Source organism: Aythya fuligula, chromosome 3 (assembly GCF_009819795.1).
Source record: "Aythya fuligula isolate bAytFul2 chromosome 3, bAytFul2.pri, whole genome shotgun sequence".
NCBI classification, from domain to species: Eukaryota; Metazoa; Chordata; class Aves; order Anseriformes; family Anatidae; genus Aythya; species Aythya fuligula.
In genome coordinates this window covers 30,933,011-30,953,049 of record NC_045561.1, presented here as the reverse complement: position 1 = coordinate 30,953,049, position 20,039 = coordinate 30,933,011, and the positions used below count along the sequence as shown (strand labels likewise).

The 20,039-nt window shown below is 35.4% G+C and overlaps 1 protein-coding gene across 1 annotated transcript in view; it reads right to left on the bottom strand.

Moving 5' to 3' along the window:
- Positions 1-20,039, bottom strand: part of CRIM1 (cysteine rich transmembrane BMP regulator 1) — a 180,130-nt gene that overhangs the window by 55,544 nt on the left and 104,547 nt on the right. Inside the window, exons 5-6 of the mRNA XM_032183698.1 lie at positions 13,525-13,646; positions 314-496 (exon numbers count right to left, since the gene is read on the bottom strand). Coding sequence (XP_032039589.1) covers positions 314-496; positions 13,525-13,646 — 305 coding nt within the window. The remainder of the gene's footprint in view (positions 1-313; positions 497-13,524; positions 13,647-20,039) is intronic.

Below are 20,039 nucleotides of genomic sequence, written 5' to 3'. Positions count from 1 at the left end.
TGGCCTTTGGGAAAAAGGCCCCCAAAAAGTACAGCACATGTGGCCATGTCTAAGAATGTTTTAATCCAGAAGGGAAAAGAAACAGCTCTATAGGAAAAGGACAGAGTGTCAACATCAGAGAAACACCACAAAAATATAAGATATTGTACTTAGACACAACAATCAAGAAAAGTAAAAATAAATTGAATTAAGAAACAATTGGCAAATTTTACAACAACAACATGAAGCACTTGCTGGCTTATTTTCCTTGAAAGGACAAAATAAAAAAAAGCAGCAGAATTAATAAATAAAAAGTATTGAAAAGATAGTGTACCTTCACACACTGGACAGCACTCTCCTTCTGGCACATAATACCTGTCACAGTGTAGCTCGCCACACTGGGCAGAGAAGCAAATAGAGACTCCACCTTGACACCGACAGAAACGACAAGCATCCATTCGAAACATGTCTCCATCGTAATATTCCATGCTGTTAAATATGCAAGTTGGCTTCACTTCTGAAAGAAGAAGAGAAAATAAGCAATGTCTTTTATGGATATTGATAAAGAAGAAAGTTAAATTCAGTTTGCTACCAACAAAACCAGAGAAGGAGAGAGATGATTTTTTCCTTAAAAAAAAAAAAAAAAAAAAAAAAAAAGGCACACAGTATATTTTATTGTCTGTTTAAACAATGGAAAATATAAAATGATGGAGCATTAATGGAGCATTGGAACAGGCTGCCTAGGGAGGTTGAGGAGTCTTCTTCTCTGGAGATATTCAAGGCCTGTCTGTACGCCTACCTGGGCAGCCTGATCTGAGGAACCTGCTTTGGCAGGGGGGTTGGACCCGATGATCTTTTGAGGTCCCTTCCAACCCCTACAGTTCTGTGATTCTGTGAAAATGCTTTTCAAAATTATTTTCAAAGTTATTAGTTGTTTACAGTTAAAATTCTGAATTTTTAAAATTAAAATAATGAGGGAAAGTTAAGGCACTTGTTTTCTACATCGGTGCTAATTTTTTTTCATTCTGGATGAGCCAAAAGTTATTTCAGCACAGCTTTTTTCATATTTTAAAAAGCAAGTTTCTGATGTTTCTTAAGTGTAACTACCCTGTCTACAGGACTTTGGTACACACATGGATTAATTGCATTAGAACTGTCCAATACATAGTTATTATTATTATTTTTCTTTTATGATTATGTTCCAGATTTTGAAACTGATCATGGACACCTCACAAAGCCTCCTTAGTGCTCTTGGACTTTGCAGCTATCTGCACACATACAAACATTCCTACACCTTCATCACCCATTGCCATCAGAGCATGTTCGGTTCAACCAGCTATGGATGCACACACAATGTTGTACAGCTCCACAGCCTATCACTAAGTCACTGAATTGTGGTGACTCAAGACACTGTAGAACAACTATTCCACGTTAGTCATTAAGAAATCATTGTGTTACAGTTTCATCATTATATTATTCATTGAAGCCTCCTTGCTCTTTCCTACTATGGAATAACTACTAATTTTTTGGCCTACTCTGAAACTAGCCCAAGACACTTGAAAAACAGTACCTGAAGTAAATTAGTACCTATTAAACAGATGTATTTGTACAGAAGCTATAAATCTATCAGCTTCAAAAGCCAAAAGTTCCTAGAACAGGCAGTTACTTTTTTCAGCAACAAAATAAAAATTAAAAAAAAAAATACAAAAACAAACACAATCAAACTGTTGATAAAAACATTAAATTTCATTACATCTGAACTAAACATAGCAAGGGAAAGAAAGGAAGAAAGATGTATAGTATATAAAGAATGATGAAGAGGAAAGATGGAAGTGATGAAAATAAGTCACACAGGAAGGTGAAAGTAGATACCTATGATTTTTATTATTTCCTGAGAAGTGCCAAATTTCTGTAGAGAACAAACCATCACTAAAAGCCTGAACAACAAATGTCAAAACCGTACTGAAAAATCCCTCTTCAATATGTTAATTTATAGTTTTACATACGAATATCCAAACCAGAGCATACTTAAAGCCATTCCACATTTCAAAAAAAAAAAAAAAAAAAAAAGCAGGCAATTAGGCAATTGCATATTATTAGGCAATTGTTGATTCCCATAGAATACACGGAAACCTTACATGTGTAATATCTAGCCACATAGGGCTCAAAATTATGCCCACTTTGAGTTCAGGTGTTTTTTTTTTTTTTTTGTTTTTTTTTTTGTTTTGTTTTGTTTTGTTTTGTTTTGTTTTGTTTTGTTTTTTATTAGTACTCAAATCTCACATGGGATATGAAAAAATATTCCAAATTCTAAATTTGCAGAATCCCTTTGAATCCTCTTAATTCTGAGGGCTGCAGACTCTTCAGCTAAGTTGCTCTTGACATTACTATAGACTTTCTTTATAATTCTAAAGCGGTTCAGTTACTCTAGCATTTTTTCCTCACACACCTATGTTGAGCTCAAGTCTCAAGTCGTTTAATGATTGTAAAATGTTAGGGTTGAAATTTAAAAGTACCCTGAGCAATGTTTGATTTTATATGCCTGTTCTGCCTTTGAGGCATAATGTAGAAAGCAGTGTTAAAAAAAAAAAAAAAAAAAGAGTAAAAAGAGGAAATACCACTGTGTCCAGGAAAACAGCTATGACCTCATTAGAAAGCTATTCACATAAACAAACACTTGAGAAATATTTCAAGTTTATGTAGCTCAAGCTGCTAGTCTAAAAACCTTCTCAAAAAAGGAAAAAGTGCCAAGAACTCAAAAGGCATTTAATCCATTTACTCCTGACTTAACTCTTTTGATTGCAGCTTTCCAGATTTTTACTTCCCCCCTCCTCCAAAGAGTAGATCTGAATTCCTGCATAGTTAGGAAAGTAGAATTATCATTTTCCATTAATTAACATTAATTTTTAAAATGACCAAACAAGACCAAACAAGTAATCGTAAATCCTGAAAAGATACAATATATTTACTCCTATGACAAAAAATGCCATAGAATGTCACTACGTGTGTATTTTTACAAATGATACTTATGCTAGTATATACGCACACTTATTAAATGACTGAGCTACCCATATGCATCCAGCTATGAGACAAGGATTACCGTTGTTAGATCTGCACGGTCTAAGGACTCAGTCAAGCCAAAACAAGCACAGTAAGAACTCTAGCTTTAAATATTCATAAAGTAAAAGCTTAATAAAAGAGCTAGCATCTTGCTGTGTAATTTGTACCAACACATTTCTTTTAGCAAGATATACTGAATGATACTCTCAGTTCTCTCTTGCTTGTTTTTGCTCTAAACGGCACTACTTTTATTGCTTTACTGACCTACACATGGCAGCCACGAAGGAGAGAAAGAATATAAAGCCATCATTAAACAAATGCATCTTTTCCTGAAAGGCTAGCAACCACGAATTCATTATTCTATTAATAAAGAAAATGCTGCAGGTAGAATTCTTCAAGTACCAAAGTTTCCCCACGTGACAAAGTGATTGCAATCATATTGCACAACACCAAGACCAAGCAGTTAAAGCTGCCCGAAAAGCCAAGTCCCTCTTCTGATGCCAGCTAATACAATGACAGAGTAGGCATGAGACAGCCAGCCAGGCCATGGATTCGTGAACACAACCTCAGTGTTTGCCAGCTATCACATAACCCATGGCAGAAGACTGACCCTGAACAAGCATGGGTCAACCTGTGACAGGAGCTAGAGCAGAGCGGATGTGACCCAGCATGATGAAGAGTTCATGCTGCCTTTTTGCTGGTTGTGATAGGACAGATGATACCAGATCTCTGCTCTGATGTAAAGTTAAACATGACTAAGAGAGCATACTTGATTTGGCATTGAAATTCCTGTCCCAGAGTTAAATCAGGAAGAATTCTGGCACAAATTTAGCTCTAGAGATTGCCTCAGTTACCCACAGCTGTTTTGTTCAGGAGCAAGAGCCCTGAAATCAGACTTGCACTGAGCCATGCAGCCTCATGCTACACAGACACAAACAGTGCTCATTTCTGAAGACTTTTATCTCCAAACTGAACTGCAGACAGAAACAAGTTGTTTGATCAGATCAGTGTTCTATGGCATTTTACCTTTTACTTTTAAATTTAATAACGTTCCATAGGCTGAACTAATCCAAAATAAAACTTCTGTTATTGAGACTTGTGTAGCTTTCTGGTACTAGTAATTTTGACTACAATCAGAGGGCAGCTCAGAATCATGTGCGAATTTTGCAACCCACTCTTTGCTAGACAGTAGCTCTGCACACAGTGAGTGCATGAGATTCTCAGGCATCAGCTGTCTCTAGGCAAGTTCAGGCATTTTCTTCTGTAGGGGCAGAAATTCCAGCCTGTCCGAAGCGGAAGAGAGATTCAAAACAATCTTCTGTTGTTTGAAGGATGAGAAGGTTTGTGATTCCAGCACTTTGGACATTTCTTTAGTACACAGAAGGATTTTTACCAGACTCCTGAAGGGAACTGGTGCAAGTGCTGTGAACTTTCCATTAAATGAAAGGGAAGGAAACTGACAAACTTTATTCCTGTCAGTATAAACAAAATACAGAGAAGCTTTCAGTTTTTCAAAAGCTGTGCTGATAAGGAGCTTAGAAAAGAAAAGGATACAGTTCATTTGAATTTGCCCATAACAATGTTAAAGGACAACACATTGTACGCTTTTGTTTGCCTGCAAATATATTTAAACAAGTTAGGTGGAAAAAATATTTGGCTTCTTACTCTTCGGACTGTATTACTTTGTTCAATAAACTTCCCATTAAACACAACTGCAGGACCACTCTGGAAGTCCTTTGGTCCTGCATATAGGAACAGTGATTAGGACTAAAACAAATCTGTAACTATTATTATAAGTCAGTGCAATTATTTATACATGATTTTATGTGATTATATATATACAATTGCACAGTTTGAAGGAAAGAAACACTATTTTGTGGCACCTGTGGTCTGTAAAAGATATTAAAAACCATAGGAAACTGATGTATAGTAATCACAGAAAAACAGATTTACATAGTGAGGTATCTAGTAGAGAAAGTCCATAGCATCACATTAGAAACCACTTCTGTGTTCAGATTCCACAAGTTACACACAGTGGCTATATTCAGCAAGATTTGTTTTCTCTGTCTACCTCACCAGCCTATCCCAACCCATTAATCTTTAGACAACTTCAGAGGAAAGACAGTTATGCAGGTTGATACCGCTGTCTTTTTATCATTATTTAAAACACAGTAGACAAGACCTTAAGGTATAACCCTGAGAGACAGAAGGCTTATTTCCAAGTCACCACATAGGGTGGAGGTGAAATCATGGAAAATAGCATGGAAAGATATCCCAACAGAAGCAGCTCTACCTAAAACATGCCCAGCTTAATATTTTCTTTAAAAACATCAGTAATGGAGGAACTGCAACCAACTAAACAATTCTACAGTTCAAATACTGTAACTAAACTCAAATTACATCATGGGTAATTCAGGTTAGACAGAAACAGGAAACAAAAGGGAGCGTCCTAGGTTTTATTACTTTTCCCATCTGTAGGGTATATGTGGGTATATGTAATACAGTTTATTACCTTCCTCTAACCTGCAAATTTGTTGCTAAGAGGACCAATTCTGGGTGTCCCTGCCACCATCTTCTCCTGCAGACTAAATACACTCATTCCTGTCAGATTTTATTTTTCTTGATAAGTTCATGCCATTAAATGTCTCATTGTTTCTGTGACTTTCCTCTATGCTATCCCCCTTTTGCCCATACAACCTTCTAGAAAAGGAACTTTTTAACACTCAGCATTAAGTTACAGCCCTAGCACAGAAAACCACCTGGATGGCCAAAGGAGGAGCTGGGGCCACCAAACACTGTGGCTGTGCTCTAAACACCCTGCTACGGTGCGAGATTTTCTAGATAAAATGCCAAGAAATTCCTGGAAGCAAGCCATGTTCTTTGTAAGGGAGGAATACATTTAAATCCCAGTAGTCTCCGTCAATCTATCACAGAGAAAATACATGCTGTGATCAGTTTAGCCCTAGGCATGTTAATAGGACACAAACATCTGCAAAAATCTCAGCACCATTAAAAGTACTGGCATAGCTCATCATTCATCACAAGTCCATCTGTGTGATATGCCTCCAGTGTATGAGAAAAGCTTAATATTTCAGGAAAAAAGACCTAAATATGTTAGCACAAGGCCCTGATTTGGCATTATTGCTAAATGATGATGCTCAGCAGTAGGATTCTAGCACAGGTCTAACCATCTCCTCCTGTCTTAAAAAAAAAAAAATAAAAAATTAATTCTAACCTTGTCCTCTAAAGTGTTGGTGACTTTGTTGAGGTTTAAGTGTGTACTGAGAGTCAGAACATAACTGGAGACATTAGCTTACCAATAGAATTCCCTTTGGCAAAAACAAACAAACAAAAAATATGACTTCACCAAAATAAATACTAGAAGTTACTTTACTGTAGTTTTAAAACCATACCAAACTGCACCATCTAGCATTTAATATTCTTTGTACATGACATACCATCAGTTCCACAGAATATAAGTAGTATCTTGGTTTTCATTAATAAATGAAGTAAGTTAGACTTGGTATTTGACTGGCCTCCAGTTTTCTTCACCTTCTTTTTTCCTTCAATTTTAAATGTAACTGGTAATGGCACATATTGTTTCAGACACTTTTCCCAATTTGGCTACAGCGAGTATAATCCAGGTTCAGAGGATCTAAAACATTTGACATAGCTTGGTAGACTAGCCTGCTTTTTCAGTATACTAGACCAAATTCTCACATGACCGTGGCTGGTGATTAACCTTGATTTGCAAATACTGCTAAAATGTTCTGAGTCAAAACAAGCAAACGTGAAAAAACAATAACCCGCCCCACAAACACTAATTCTTCATTTCTTTTTGGAATGATGTTATCTTCTTTTTATATCAATCTTCCATTTATTATTTACTTCTCCATTTGTTTTCTTTTGCTCCTTGAAAGCGATGTTTTGTGTCTTGATTTTTCTTACAGATTATCAATTCTGTGCTACCTGTACTCCCATTTTAGCAAGGTTTGTATTCAACTACTGTTTTTGAAGAAAAGCACAATTCTCATTAATACCATTTTTTCATTCTTTGCTTTACATACAAACCTTCCAACTCTTTGACAGCTTAACCAAATAAAAACCTGAACTTCAAGAGAGCAACTTGATTATCTCTCCTGCTCTACAAAAACAAACAAACAAACAAACAAACAAACTGCACCTTTTCACAGTTATGTTCTATCTTTGCATTCTCACGTAATCCCCTCTAGTCCCACTGGTATCGAGTCTAGAACAGTCCTTCTCGATTTGATGTCAAAAATATCCTGAACATATCCCAGTAACTAGCTGGACAATCTCCATGGTTTTTATTTTAAAGTAGGTCTCTATTTAAAGTAAAAACAAAAAACAAAAAACAAAAAACAAAAAACCAGCTCCTATGTTTTTAGATGCCTAGAAAGAAATATGCAGCAATGTTTAATTAGGCTCAGGATTATATTTAGTTCTTTGCTCTAGGACAGACTCTTGCCCTGGTCGAATCCTTATTTCTTAAGAGTAAAAGGCAAATAATATTTTTCTTTGTCACGTAAGTTTTGTAAAGATTAGTGCAATGAATAATGAATGGGATCCTGACAACTGATGCCTGTGGGGTGTTCCACTTGGACTCTAGTCCTTCCTCTATAGTGGAGATTTTCCTTGCTGACACAGTATTCCCCATGTAAGATTCCTTTTAGTATTCATAGATGCTCCCTTTAGAAATAGGTGATTCATATTTCCCTTTAGAAATGACGGCATCACCTTTAACCTTTTCCACACTGTGAGCTTAATAACAGAATAACAACTGCTGTGAGGAGTAATTGCATCAACAGGTGACAAGAAGTGCAATTAGAGAGGGATTTAATTTCTCCTGCAACACAGTATCAGTACCATACAGACTCAAGAAAGCCAAGAGGTTAAGAGAAAAGAAAAATGGCTTATGTCACTGGTATTTTCTCAAATGTGAAAAAAAAATAAAGAAGTGGCTATGGAACAGAGGTTGTGTGTCACATCAGGTGAGCGAGCATGATGATTTAGGAGCTCACTTCCATAACACCATATGATCAAGGGTATAGCCTGAAACAGCAGTATACATGTAGAAATGGTCACAGTTTCAAGTCCCAGTGGAAGTTGTCATCCTTTTTTCCCCATATCAATGCCTGTTACTGTTGGGCATGCACAAGGTACTCCCACTCTCAATGTACAGGGCAATGGAAGTCCGGAGCTCACCTCCTGGGGCAATGGAGCAGCAGTGGCTCCACAGCCACTCCTGGCAAGGTCAGATGCTGAAATCATTGCTCCTACATGGCTGTGGCAGAAAGCAGTCACCTTGGACCAGTTGGATGCAGTGACTACCAGGACCACTCTCACACATGCAATTTGTTGTCTTTCATAAGATCAACTGAGACCCTTTTAAACTAGCTGCTGCATTCAAGGAAACTTACACAAAAGTGGAAGCCCTGACTGACAGAAGCAAGCAGCTGCAGGATGCTCTAGCAATATGCTCTCAAATTTCTAAGGCACAGCTCAGTCACTATGTGCTTTAGCACAACCTACATTCAAGAGGCCCATGCGTCAATAGCTAATTAGAGAACAGGCAGTTTGGATGCTCTCTTGTTTCCAAACATTTCCACTCTCGCTGCACATGCAGCTTTCAATCTCTTTAGACTCATTTGTTGATGCTTGTAATTGAATGCCGAATCATTTTTTTTTCCTTACAACCTCTCCCATGAGAAAAAGCAGCACACCACGATTAGCAGACAAAAATAAATGAGTAATAAATGTTGAGTGGATCAGGAGAAACCTTGAATTCATTTCAATATAATGCAGGCTTTGAGGAAAGGCTGCATCTTGGGAATCTCTTCCTCAGTTTTCCCCCATATTTGTAAAATATCCTATCCAGGATCCTCTAGAAGGAAAGCAGATTCCAATACCCATGCATTAATTGTAATGGTGCATTACTGTAACCCACAGCAGTGTTTTAAAAAGCATAAAATTATGTCTCCAGCTAGTATATCAGCTTAATGTAAAATATTCTGTTTTCTGCATATATTCATAATGCTTAGAATCTAACACAGAATTACTAAGAAGCATCTTCTTTCTGTAGTGTATTTTTTGCTTATCACCAATGAGAAAGTTTTCTAAGCATTTTCTAAATGCTGAACAGCCAGTAGGTAAAACTTATCTCAATAACAAACTCCAGTTCCAATAAATTGAAACATTAGAACTGTTTCCAAGCAGGAGTAAGCATTATTTTGGTGATAAATAATATATACACAATTTTGTGACAAACTACAAGAAACAGAAGATTACACAGGATGGGGAGCACAAGGACATACACAATATAAACTGGAAGCAAGAAAACAATGATGAGCGTATTGATTGACTGCTGTTCTTATAATGAGGAATAGGGTCATAGGCCAACACTTCCAGGTTGCCCAAAGCCCCATCCAACTTGACCTTGAACACTTCCAGGGATGAGGCATCCACAGCTTCTCTGGGCAACCTGTGCCAGTGCCTCACCACCCTCATAGTGAAGGATTTCTTCCTAATATCCAATCTAAACCTACCTTCTTTTAGTTTTAAGTTAAAGTAAAGATGTCCTATTAACAACACTCCCTGACAAAGAGTCTCTCCCCAACTTTCCTGTAGGCCCTGTTTAGGTACTGGATGGCCTAAGGTCTCCCCAGAGCCTTCTCTTTTTCCAGGCTGAATAACCTCTGGTTTTGTCTGTATTTGTGTTTGGGATTGCCTCAGTGCAGGTGCAGGGCCTTGCTGAACCTCATGAGGTTTGCACAGGCCCAACCTCTCAAGACTGTCCAGGTCCCTCTGGGTGGCATCCCTTCCCTCCATTGTGTTGCCCATGACACACACACAGCTCTGTGTCATCAGTAAATAACAGCTCCAAGATCTACAAAGAATGACTGCTGCTGAGGTTTCTGTCACCACCAAACAACATGCTTTTCTAAGACAAACTGACCTACCGTTAGTTTGAGACAGACTGGTTACAAGGAGAACCACGCAGAACCTACAAATCTTTCACGGAGCTTCCAAAGAAGTTTTATATTAAATTCAGGAAAAAAATGTTTGTGAAACAAAGACTGATCTATCCACCAAATGCTAACAACAAAGACAACCTACTGCTAATGGGGTCTCTATGCTACATGTGTTTTGCTGCCCTTACACAAGATCTACCCCCTCAATACCAGCCAGCTGCTCTGCAACAGCAGGCTCTTCTCTACCCTTTCCAGGCTGCCTTCCCAACCTCTCTCTGCCGTACCACCCCATTCACACACACTTGTAGTAAGTGGTACAGAAGGCTGGCCTGCTTCAACGCAGCACATCATTAGGCTTACTTAAAAACACAATGTAGTTACCCTACAATACACAAACTGGATTATTTTTTTTTTATTATATATATATATTTTTTATTCCCCCCACCTCCCTAATTCTATCATTAAATAGATACTATAACAGCAGGAAAACTATATGAATGTCACTGCACATGTCCTATTTTATTAAACCCTCTTGCCTGTTTACAGAGGTCTTCAAACCCAAGAATTAATTGAATTAGTTGGTAACACTGATTATTTAATGTATACCTATAAATCTATAAATCCATTAACTTGGATTTGATTAAAATGCGCTCTTTAAAAAGGCAGCAAAACTTAATTGGAAAGGATGAAGATAAGGAATTCAGTATCTCCCTGAGTTTGTGCCAACAGCTAGCCACCCTCACTGCTGAGAACAGTCTGTCCTAGATCTTACTGATTTGGCTCTCATTACATTGTTTAAAAAAAAAAAAAAAAAAAAAAAAAAAAAAAAAAAAAGCCATCAAAGTGAAGAAATTGATTTAAGCCTATCATTGTAAAGTATTTTCTCCATGTTGTATTAACAGTACACCTCTTCTGCACTTGTTTGCATTTCAAGACCCTTCTGAAAGCCATGAATCAGATTTTAACATTTAAATGTCAGTCTCATGAACAAAATTCCTGCCTCCTTTTCTTTTTAAACTAAGAAAAGTAAGGGTAGGGATATACATATAAAAATATATTTATCTTTATATAGAAATACATTAATAATGTTATTATTATGTATTATTTAATATTATATTATATATTTATAACATATAAAAATGAACCTGACCACTCTAAAATGCACTTGCAAATCCCCAAACTATAAAGCAGTGCAAATTAAGTTTTATGACCATTTTGTCTTTTTCACCAAGCATCTGCCACACAGCTCAAATGTGGCACAGAGAACTCTCCTAAGCAGGAGTTTTAGAGTTGTTCTCATCTTGTTGACATATATATATGTCAACAATATATATATATATGAATATATATATATATATATGAACATATATATATATGAACATATATATATATATATAAAGGTGAAAAAAAATGAAGGTTTAATATATATATATATATATATATTTAAACCTTCAGGCCTACAACTATCCTCTTTCCATAAAAAAGCATCATTGATAACTGCACATTGAAGATTCTCAGATCTAAATATACTTAAAGCACTCTCAGGTCACATCATACAGCGTTATTTTTAAAGATCTGATTGTAACACTAGGAACCATAAAGAAAAATACCCCTTAAAAACAAACAAACATATTTAACTGACCAGGTTTCTCAGAAAAAAAACAAAAAAACAAAAAAAAACACAAACAAACATACAAAAAAAGAGGATTTTTTTTTTAATAGTTTTCATACTTTCCCATAATATTTTAACACTGATGATTTAAGGACATAAACAAGACAAAAGATTATCCTTTTCTACAAACTCTGGTTTCCTTCTGTTTCACCTTTCTGCTTCCTTCTCCTCTTTGGCATCAGCTTTTTTTTTTTTTTTTTTTTTTTTCTCCTTTCAATTTACACTGTCCTCATAGGCTAATCAAGCCTATGAGTCCTTGGAGTGAGCTACAGGAAGGAGAAAGGCAGTGATACACAGGGCAAGTGTGCCAGGACAGTATAAATGAGTTTAATCAATTTCTCCTCAGAAATAGGGTATGGTAATGATCAAGGACAAAGAAAAGTGGGCAACCGAAACAGCTCCATCTAACACCTGATAACGAGGTATCCTGCAAGAACTGTGACAGCTGTACCCCAAATAACTTGCTACCTGAAGAGAAACAGCAATGCTAGCAAGGCAGTTGGTACCTCAGAGACTGTTTAATGCCGGTAAAGACATCAGAAACTGGTTTAGCATTGCTCAGAATACCAAGTGCTACCTTGCAGTGTGCCACACAGTAAATCAAGTGCTAAAAACCTCAGAAATTAAAATGTTTTTAATAGAATGCCAAGAAAATGGAACAAAGGAAAATTAGTATTATTTTAGTATGACAGACAATATATAAACAAGCAAATTAGGTAAATTGCATTTATTTCTATAGTATCTACAGTCCTAACCCAAGCTGATTAAAAATTAGTCTGGAAGCTAAAGAATTTGTGATTCTTTCTGATGTAAATTATTTTATTCGTATGGAAAACATTTATTTTTATATATATAATGTTGCTTACAACTACACGAACAAGGTAGGTATTGTATGTGCTAAGTATTATTTTAAAACTAGTACTTAAGTGTTTATAATAAAACTACATGCAAATATTACTTTCTCCTGGAGAACTAATACGAATGTTTTTGTGCATATGCAGCGAAGAATGCAAAAATAAAAGTTTCAAGCATATGATACATGCATTACTCAACAATATTAAATATTACTTAATAAATATTAATTAGTAAATACTGAACCAGCATGTAATTTCTTATGCTCAGAAATTATCTGAGCATGCAACATTTCAGAATGGTTTTTCTCCTTCCACTGATCAATAGCAAAATACCTAAGTCTTTACCCAACTCATCACATACACCACGGAGCCATCCTGAGATACAGTCATTTGCATGACAAATTAACTAAAAAAAATATATTTTTCTAAAAATTTACATCTGTAAGCAAAAAAACAGAATCTGTCTATTCCTACACTTATTTACAATTTCAAAAAGTTTTACATCTAAAAATTATTTTGCAAGTGCCTTTTTTTTTTTTTCTTTTAGGCAAGCCCAACTGTCTAAATAGTATGCACACGTTTACAGTTCTGCAAAAAGCACTTCCAGTGTTTAGCAAATAAATAAATAAATAAATAAAAATGTCACTTCTAAAAGAACTCCAGTGTTTGCTACTGGCAAAAGAGCACTTGGAAAACAAGCAGAAAGGGAGACTTTCACTAAATTTCAAATTCCCTGAGGTTATAGGGAAAAATGCTTTAGAAATTAAAGGAACATGACGACTTACAAATGATACATTTTCCCACTTAAATATCTTCAATAAAACTTCAAATTCCTTCTTACTGAATGAACTTCAAGGAAATTATCTCTCTCTTATATCTTGACAACATAATAAAAATAACCAAATACCCAGCATCTCCCACAGACATAAAATCCTCCTCTCCAGGTACAAGAGAAAACTTCACGTACCATTGACACATTCAAAGACATCACAGCACTTGCCAGGTGTTCCATCTCCACGTGAGACTATTTGGGGAACGGAGCCTGCCTCGCACATGGGGAAACCACATAAACCAGAGAGACACTCGCATCTGAAACCAAAGAAAAGTAAGGAAAAACCCATAAGTAAATGATGCCACACATAAAGGAAAAGAATAAGCAAATGGAAAACGGAAAGCTATAGCATAAGTTCCAATATTTATATTTTAGAATCATCTCTTTTCAATCTAATGACCAAGATCATTTATCAACCTAATTTTTTATTTTTATTTTTTAAATAATTATTTTAATCATTGGAACTCTGCTGGGTCAAGCAAAAAAAGGTTGTATTATACTACTTCAATACTCCAGTAGCACAGGTAAAAATTCAGGAAAATATTGTTTCAAGATTGTTTGAAAATAATGATATTCTTCAGATTTGTAAAAGCAGGCTTCTCCTCCTTCATTTATTCCATGAATAATCAAACCTGATGAAATACTAATAGCAGTAACTACACCTATTCAGAAGAAATAGCATCCTCACATTAGGAAACTGTATTATGCCCAGTTTTACATACGGAATAATTAAAGACATCCTGCAGAATCATTACATTTAAGCCAAATGAAAATAACTGCAGGTGTCTTCTCCATGCAAGTAAAATTTAGTTATTTAAGAAAATAGCCTAAAGAATTAGAAGACAAAATGTAGATAAACAGCAGTTGCATTTATTTCCAGATTCTTTGCTTTATGATTACCATAATTGTTTAGAAGTCAAACACTTTAAATTTTCAATGAGTTTACATTTAACACAGTCCTTGCCCCAAACATTGGGCATACTAATGGAATAAAACAGCAATGTTTCCATAAAAATGAACACAGTGAACAAAAAGAAATATTCAAATATCATAGCCAAGAATATCATGGTATAGCACTTAAATTTTCAATTGAAGTTGACAGGATTTTTATTTAAAAAAAAAAGTAGGTTAATTTAGCTTCCTACAAATACATACAAACTTCAAAAGGAAACAAAAAAACTGAGCAGATCTTTTAATTACAAGTTAAAGAAATGAAAATAAGAACTCTAGCTGTTAATAACTACTGCAAATATATTTACACGTTCCAAGACAACCCCCAAATTAAACCATCCATAAGAAACACCATCAGTAATTATTGGGCTGTCTTATTCTTTTTTTTAAAAAAAGTAAGAAGATTGATTCTCCTCTACTTTGACTGTCTTGCAAATTGCCCAACAGCCATTGAATCTTAGACCACGGCTCAATGAATGACAAAGGTTCTCTCAACGAAGGCTCTCCCTTTAAGTCTCATCAGCATTGGAAAAATGTAAAATTCTACATTGAAAAGTATTACTTAAAAGGAAATTTGCATGGAGTACAAGTAATCTCAGAGGACCTTTAACATACTATCATAAAAGTATTTTTTAAATATTTTATTAGAGCACTATGTTTTAGAAAGGCAAAAATAGCTTTATACCTTTATATACCTATAGCTTTTATACCTATATACCTATATCTCTTATACCTATCATACCTTTACTTTTGACATTTTTCCCCAGAACTTATTTGTAAATTTAAAAAAAAAAGTGGGAAACTTTTATTTTCTGTATGTCTTTGTCTTTGTCTTCGGAGATGTAGAGGGAAAAAAAAAAAAAAAAAAAAAAAAGAAGCAACATTGCTTCTGCTGTATGGGATCAAAAAAAAACCAAAGGATTTGTGACAGTGGCTTCCCTTTAAGATAACTCAGTCCCTCCTCTCCTCCAGCATGACAATGAAGGTTTAGGGTTGGGATGGTACAAAGCACAAATGAAGAAAAAGATGTGGGATGCACACCTGTCAGAAATGTTTCTTCAAATAAAATTACAAGAAAACATTTATCCCTCCTTTGTTTTCCCTTTTCCTTATCCTACAAAACCCAGCAGATATTAGTGGAAAATATTTTCAAGAGTACCAGCAGAGGAAGGCTGGCACCCTTCCTCTTGGTGCCCTTCCTCTATGGCACCCTTTGGCCAAAAGAAAGGAAAAAGCCAAGAGTATGCTAAGACATGCAAGTAATCTTACAGAAATCCATACTATCTAACCTTTTTCTGCCCCAGTAAGAAGAATATAGTTATTGAGGAAAAACAAAACAAAACAACAACAACAACAACAAAAAACACCCCTCTGCACCAACAAAACAAAACAAACAAACAACAACAACAACAAACAACAAACAAAGCAAAAGAAGCAAAAAACTCAGAAATCAGCCAATTAGCACTGTCAGGCCCAAGAAATTGGTATCTTAACCCATCCAACAGTCATTGCTTTGGAAGCTGCTTTTCACTTCCAACAATAAAACCCTGAAATAAGTGCCTACATATTCCTGATGAAGGAAAAAGTGTTTTAAAATACATATAACAAAACATGTACAGACAAAATCAAAGTAATTTTATAAACCTTGATAAAAAAAAAATAGGTTGCACTTCAACCACCCTATGTTGAATACACAAATAACCACTGGGAAAATACACAGATCAAACTTCATATAAGTCCACGCTTTTTTTTTTTTTTTTTTTTTTTTTTCCCCACAGAGAAAATGGCATACATCTTGTGAGCTGAAAGTACCGCTCAGTCATATCACCTTCACAATAACCTTTTCCAGACATGACTGTGTCCTCTCTATTGCTTGCCTCACAAACTATCATGAATGACTTTTGTTCCAGGATAATAGAAATGGTTAGATTATTAACTTACATCATTTTTGTTCTCAGTCAACTGCTTTTAAAAATTATCAGCCAAAAGTAAACCCATAAAACTGACTAACTTATGATTGACAATCTTCTAAAACATGTGCTGAAAAAGAAGTTTAGAAGATTGTTGGGAGCCAATGTTTCTTTTTTGCAGAAACAAATCCCTTCCAATCAGAATAATCAAAACTTAGCATACTAATTCAGAAACAGCAAAACAAAACAAATATAACAGTGTAAGCAAAATGAAACCCCACCCTCCAAAGTTTTAATAAATTGGCTTCCCATTTGGATTAAAAAAAAAAAAAAAGTCCCTGCATGGGAGAATGTCAAAGCAGATGGACTTAAATAGTTTGCATTCTTTTCAGCCAGTTCTGCTAGGAAAATCTTTGACCATCTTCCAGGCTATTAGCATGGAAAACATTGTTTTGGAGACAGAAGTCTTTCAGTAAGAAACCCAAGGAATTCTGGTAGCTGAGCACAGCTGTAGCACTGCCAGAACAACAGCATCTGGAAATTCTGAATAAGTGATCCAGTTCTTAATAAGAGAGCAAAATCAGCTTTATAGTACTAGATTATTTCTGAAGTGCTTTTTGGAGAAGAGGGACGGAAGAGAAGTTGTATTCCAGCTTTGTGCATCATCACAGGCAGCTATCCATGTGCAGGGTGTATCTTAGCCTTGCTACTGAGCATTATGTTTGGAGAAAGGTTAGTAGGCTGGATTTGTTGTAAGTCTGTTGATAGTAACCATGCCCCCTCCCTAAATAATTTCTGTAAGATTCAGCAGTTCACAATGTTGCCTCTGAGCTGCTCTTTCTGTAACCATAACTTGTCTAGGGAAAGCATGCACAGCTTAAGTTACTATAAGAAAAGCTTCCAGGAGAGAAGGCAAATTTACATGTTGCCTAGTTTCTTTACAAAGGCTACATCTACACTACTGTAACATGAAATAGCACAGGTACATAGACAAACTGCAAGATTAAAGAGAGGTCAGTATTTGAGGTACTAAGAATCACTCAGTATCTCCCCCTCACATACCTTATTAGCAAAGACTGTAAAGCAAACTCATACATCAGAATACCAGCAAATACCCTAAAAGAAGTAAAGTCAGGACAGAGGAACATGTCCTTTTAGCAAGTAAGGAGGACAGTCCTGTAAGAGAATACAAAGCATCTTTATAAGGGCCCAGAAAGAAAAAGAAAGAGAATCAAAAAGTCATCCAAGAGATGCCACAGAGCACAACCTGAAAAGGTGGCAGGAGAGCCAGGAAGAAAGCAAGATGCCTAGCTAAGAAGTCAACTTTACCAAAGTTTGACAGAATTTTTGAAAAAACGGACTGAAACTGTCAGGCAAAAAGAAACTGTGTCCAGTTCTTCAGGTTAAAAAACAAAAATAAATAAATCCTAGAAATTTCAAAAACAGCAAGAAGAGCTTCAGTATATAAAGGACCAGATGCAAAACTACTCTCAAAATCCAGCTGTGTCCATTAACCAATGCTTTACAGACTGAGAAACATAACAGCTTCAATAATACAAATGACCAAATGTTCCATTTGAATTTCCTGCAGTTTTTAAATTCTTCAAAGCAGAAATAATTTTATCACTTGTTTTTTGTTTTCATTTCTGACATAATTTTTCATTTTTTTCATTTATATCACCAAAAATGTAAAAATTAAAAGGATGAAGAAAAAAATAATCAAACAGAGCACTTCTAAATGACAATTTTTATTTAAAATCTAATTAATCTTGGTTCATTTACTTCTGTTATTGAATAGATGAAAAGAGAGAAGGGCTTAGTAGCCTCAGAAAAGCTGTTTTGATGGTTAAATCAAAATGGTTCTCCAGGCCCAAGGCATAATGGCTATGAAAATAAGAACAGGCACTCTAGAAAAAAAAAACTTAGTACCAGTGTATGGGAAGGTTGGAGTGGGGGTTAGGTGGGGAGAGGGATATTTATTTTAAGGATCAAAACAAAATCAAGTCTGAAGCACTGAGACTGGAGAAATGCATTCCTGAAACATACGTCACATTCCTTTGCAGGTCTTATCACAGTCCTCTGTTTTTGGTCCTCACAGGAATCTAATACAAGTTACATTACTTTTAGTAGCACTTGTGTTAGCTAAATGTAAGAGAGAAAACTCCCACGGATCTGTCAATAATACTAACAACTGAAAGATACTCTAAGAGAGGGAATATTCAGAAGAGAACATTCAGCATTATCAAAGGTTGGTGAAATGGTGGCAAGGAAAAAGATTAAATGCAAGAAAGATCCTCCCTACCATCAAGCATATGGTATAAGAAATGATGTTATAGCAAAATGAAATATTAACATGACAATCTCATGAAATCAACAAAGGATTCTGTCCATATTACCTGCACCTGAAGCCACAATGCCATTTAAGTAAGCAGTATGTTGAGTTTTAAGCTGGAGAAGTTACAGCTTAAGGAATCAACCAAATGCTAGCTTTAGAAAATGTGAACTCTAGTCCTAGACAAATGCATCACTGCAGACAAAGCCATTTGGACACCTCCATCCAATGTGTTCAGATAGATTTTTTTTTTTTTTTTTAAATCTTCAGACATACAATTGGAGAGTTTTAGCCCACAAGTTCAGGGTCACTGCTTTATACATTTTGCATTTTCAGTTTTGAATATATGACTAAGTAATTAAAATATTCCTTCTTCTTGGATAGCTTTTAGTATTTTATTTTGGAGATCAATAATTAACCCGCAGAAGGAGATGACAGATGAACTGTGGAAGGTGAATATAAGAAGTATTATTTGACCATTTCCAAATGCTCAAAAATATTTCATTGCTTGTATATCAACTAAATGTCTCATATGGAAGTGCTTCCTATTCTAAGTCTCCAGGGGGGCTACTTACCTAGAAATCATACCTAGTATGCTCCCAAGTAAGAATTCTCTTCCAAAATTCTAGATATATGCATAGATACGAGTGTTATTACAAACATATACCCAATAAAATAGTGCATTTTTCCATTAGTATAGTGTATAGATATATATAGAATTATATTTATTTATAGGAAACATTTAGATATTACAAAAGCTGATTATCTAGCTTTTAATTAAATATACTGCAAAAAAAAAAAAAAAAGGAACAGATTTCACGCATATTTTCTGTATTATTACTGTTAGGAACTAGGAAATGTGCTAAGGAGGGGAAGAGTTGTAAAATCATCATTCACATCAAGTAGATTATAATCTTTCCAGGGTTTACTAGAATGCAAACAGTTCATTTGACCAGATGACTTTATTTCATCATTTGACTAACATTAAATTGTCTGTTTTCCAGACAAATGAGAAGGGAAAAGAGAACGGTCACAAAAACGTCGTATCATGAAACAAACAGACACACAACCACTGGCCAAGTACACTGATATATGTATAGACCTTTTAGAATTCATCAGTACATGAATAAAACAACATAAGCCAGTCCAACCCTGCATTTTTCTCGTATTTTACCATAACAGATTATATTTTTATCTTAGATTTTTTTTTTTTTAACCACAAGATTACTGTTTCAGTCACCGTTTTCTTAGGTTTATCAGCCTCACCTTTCATAATATCATAACATTTCAAACCCAACGATTGAGTATACCTAAAAATTGTTTCCATCTTCCACTTAAAAAAGATACAAATTATGAGGGTCTGGAACTGGATCAATTCACAGAAAGGACATTTGTATCAACTCCAAGCATTTATTGCTTTACCAAATTAATAATGTTTTGTTATGGTACAGTGCTCT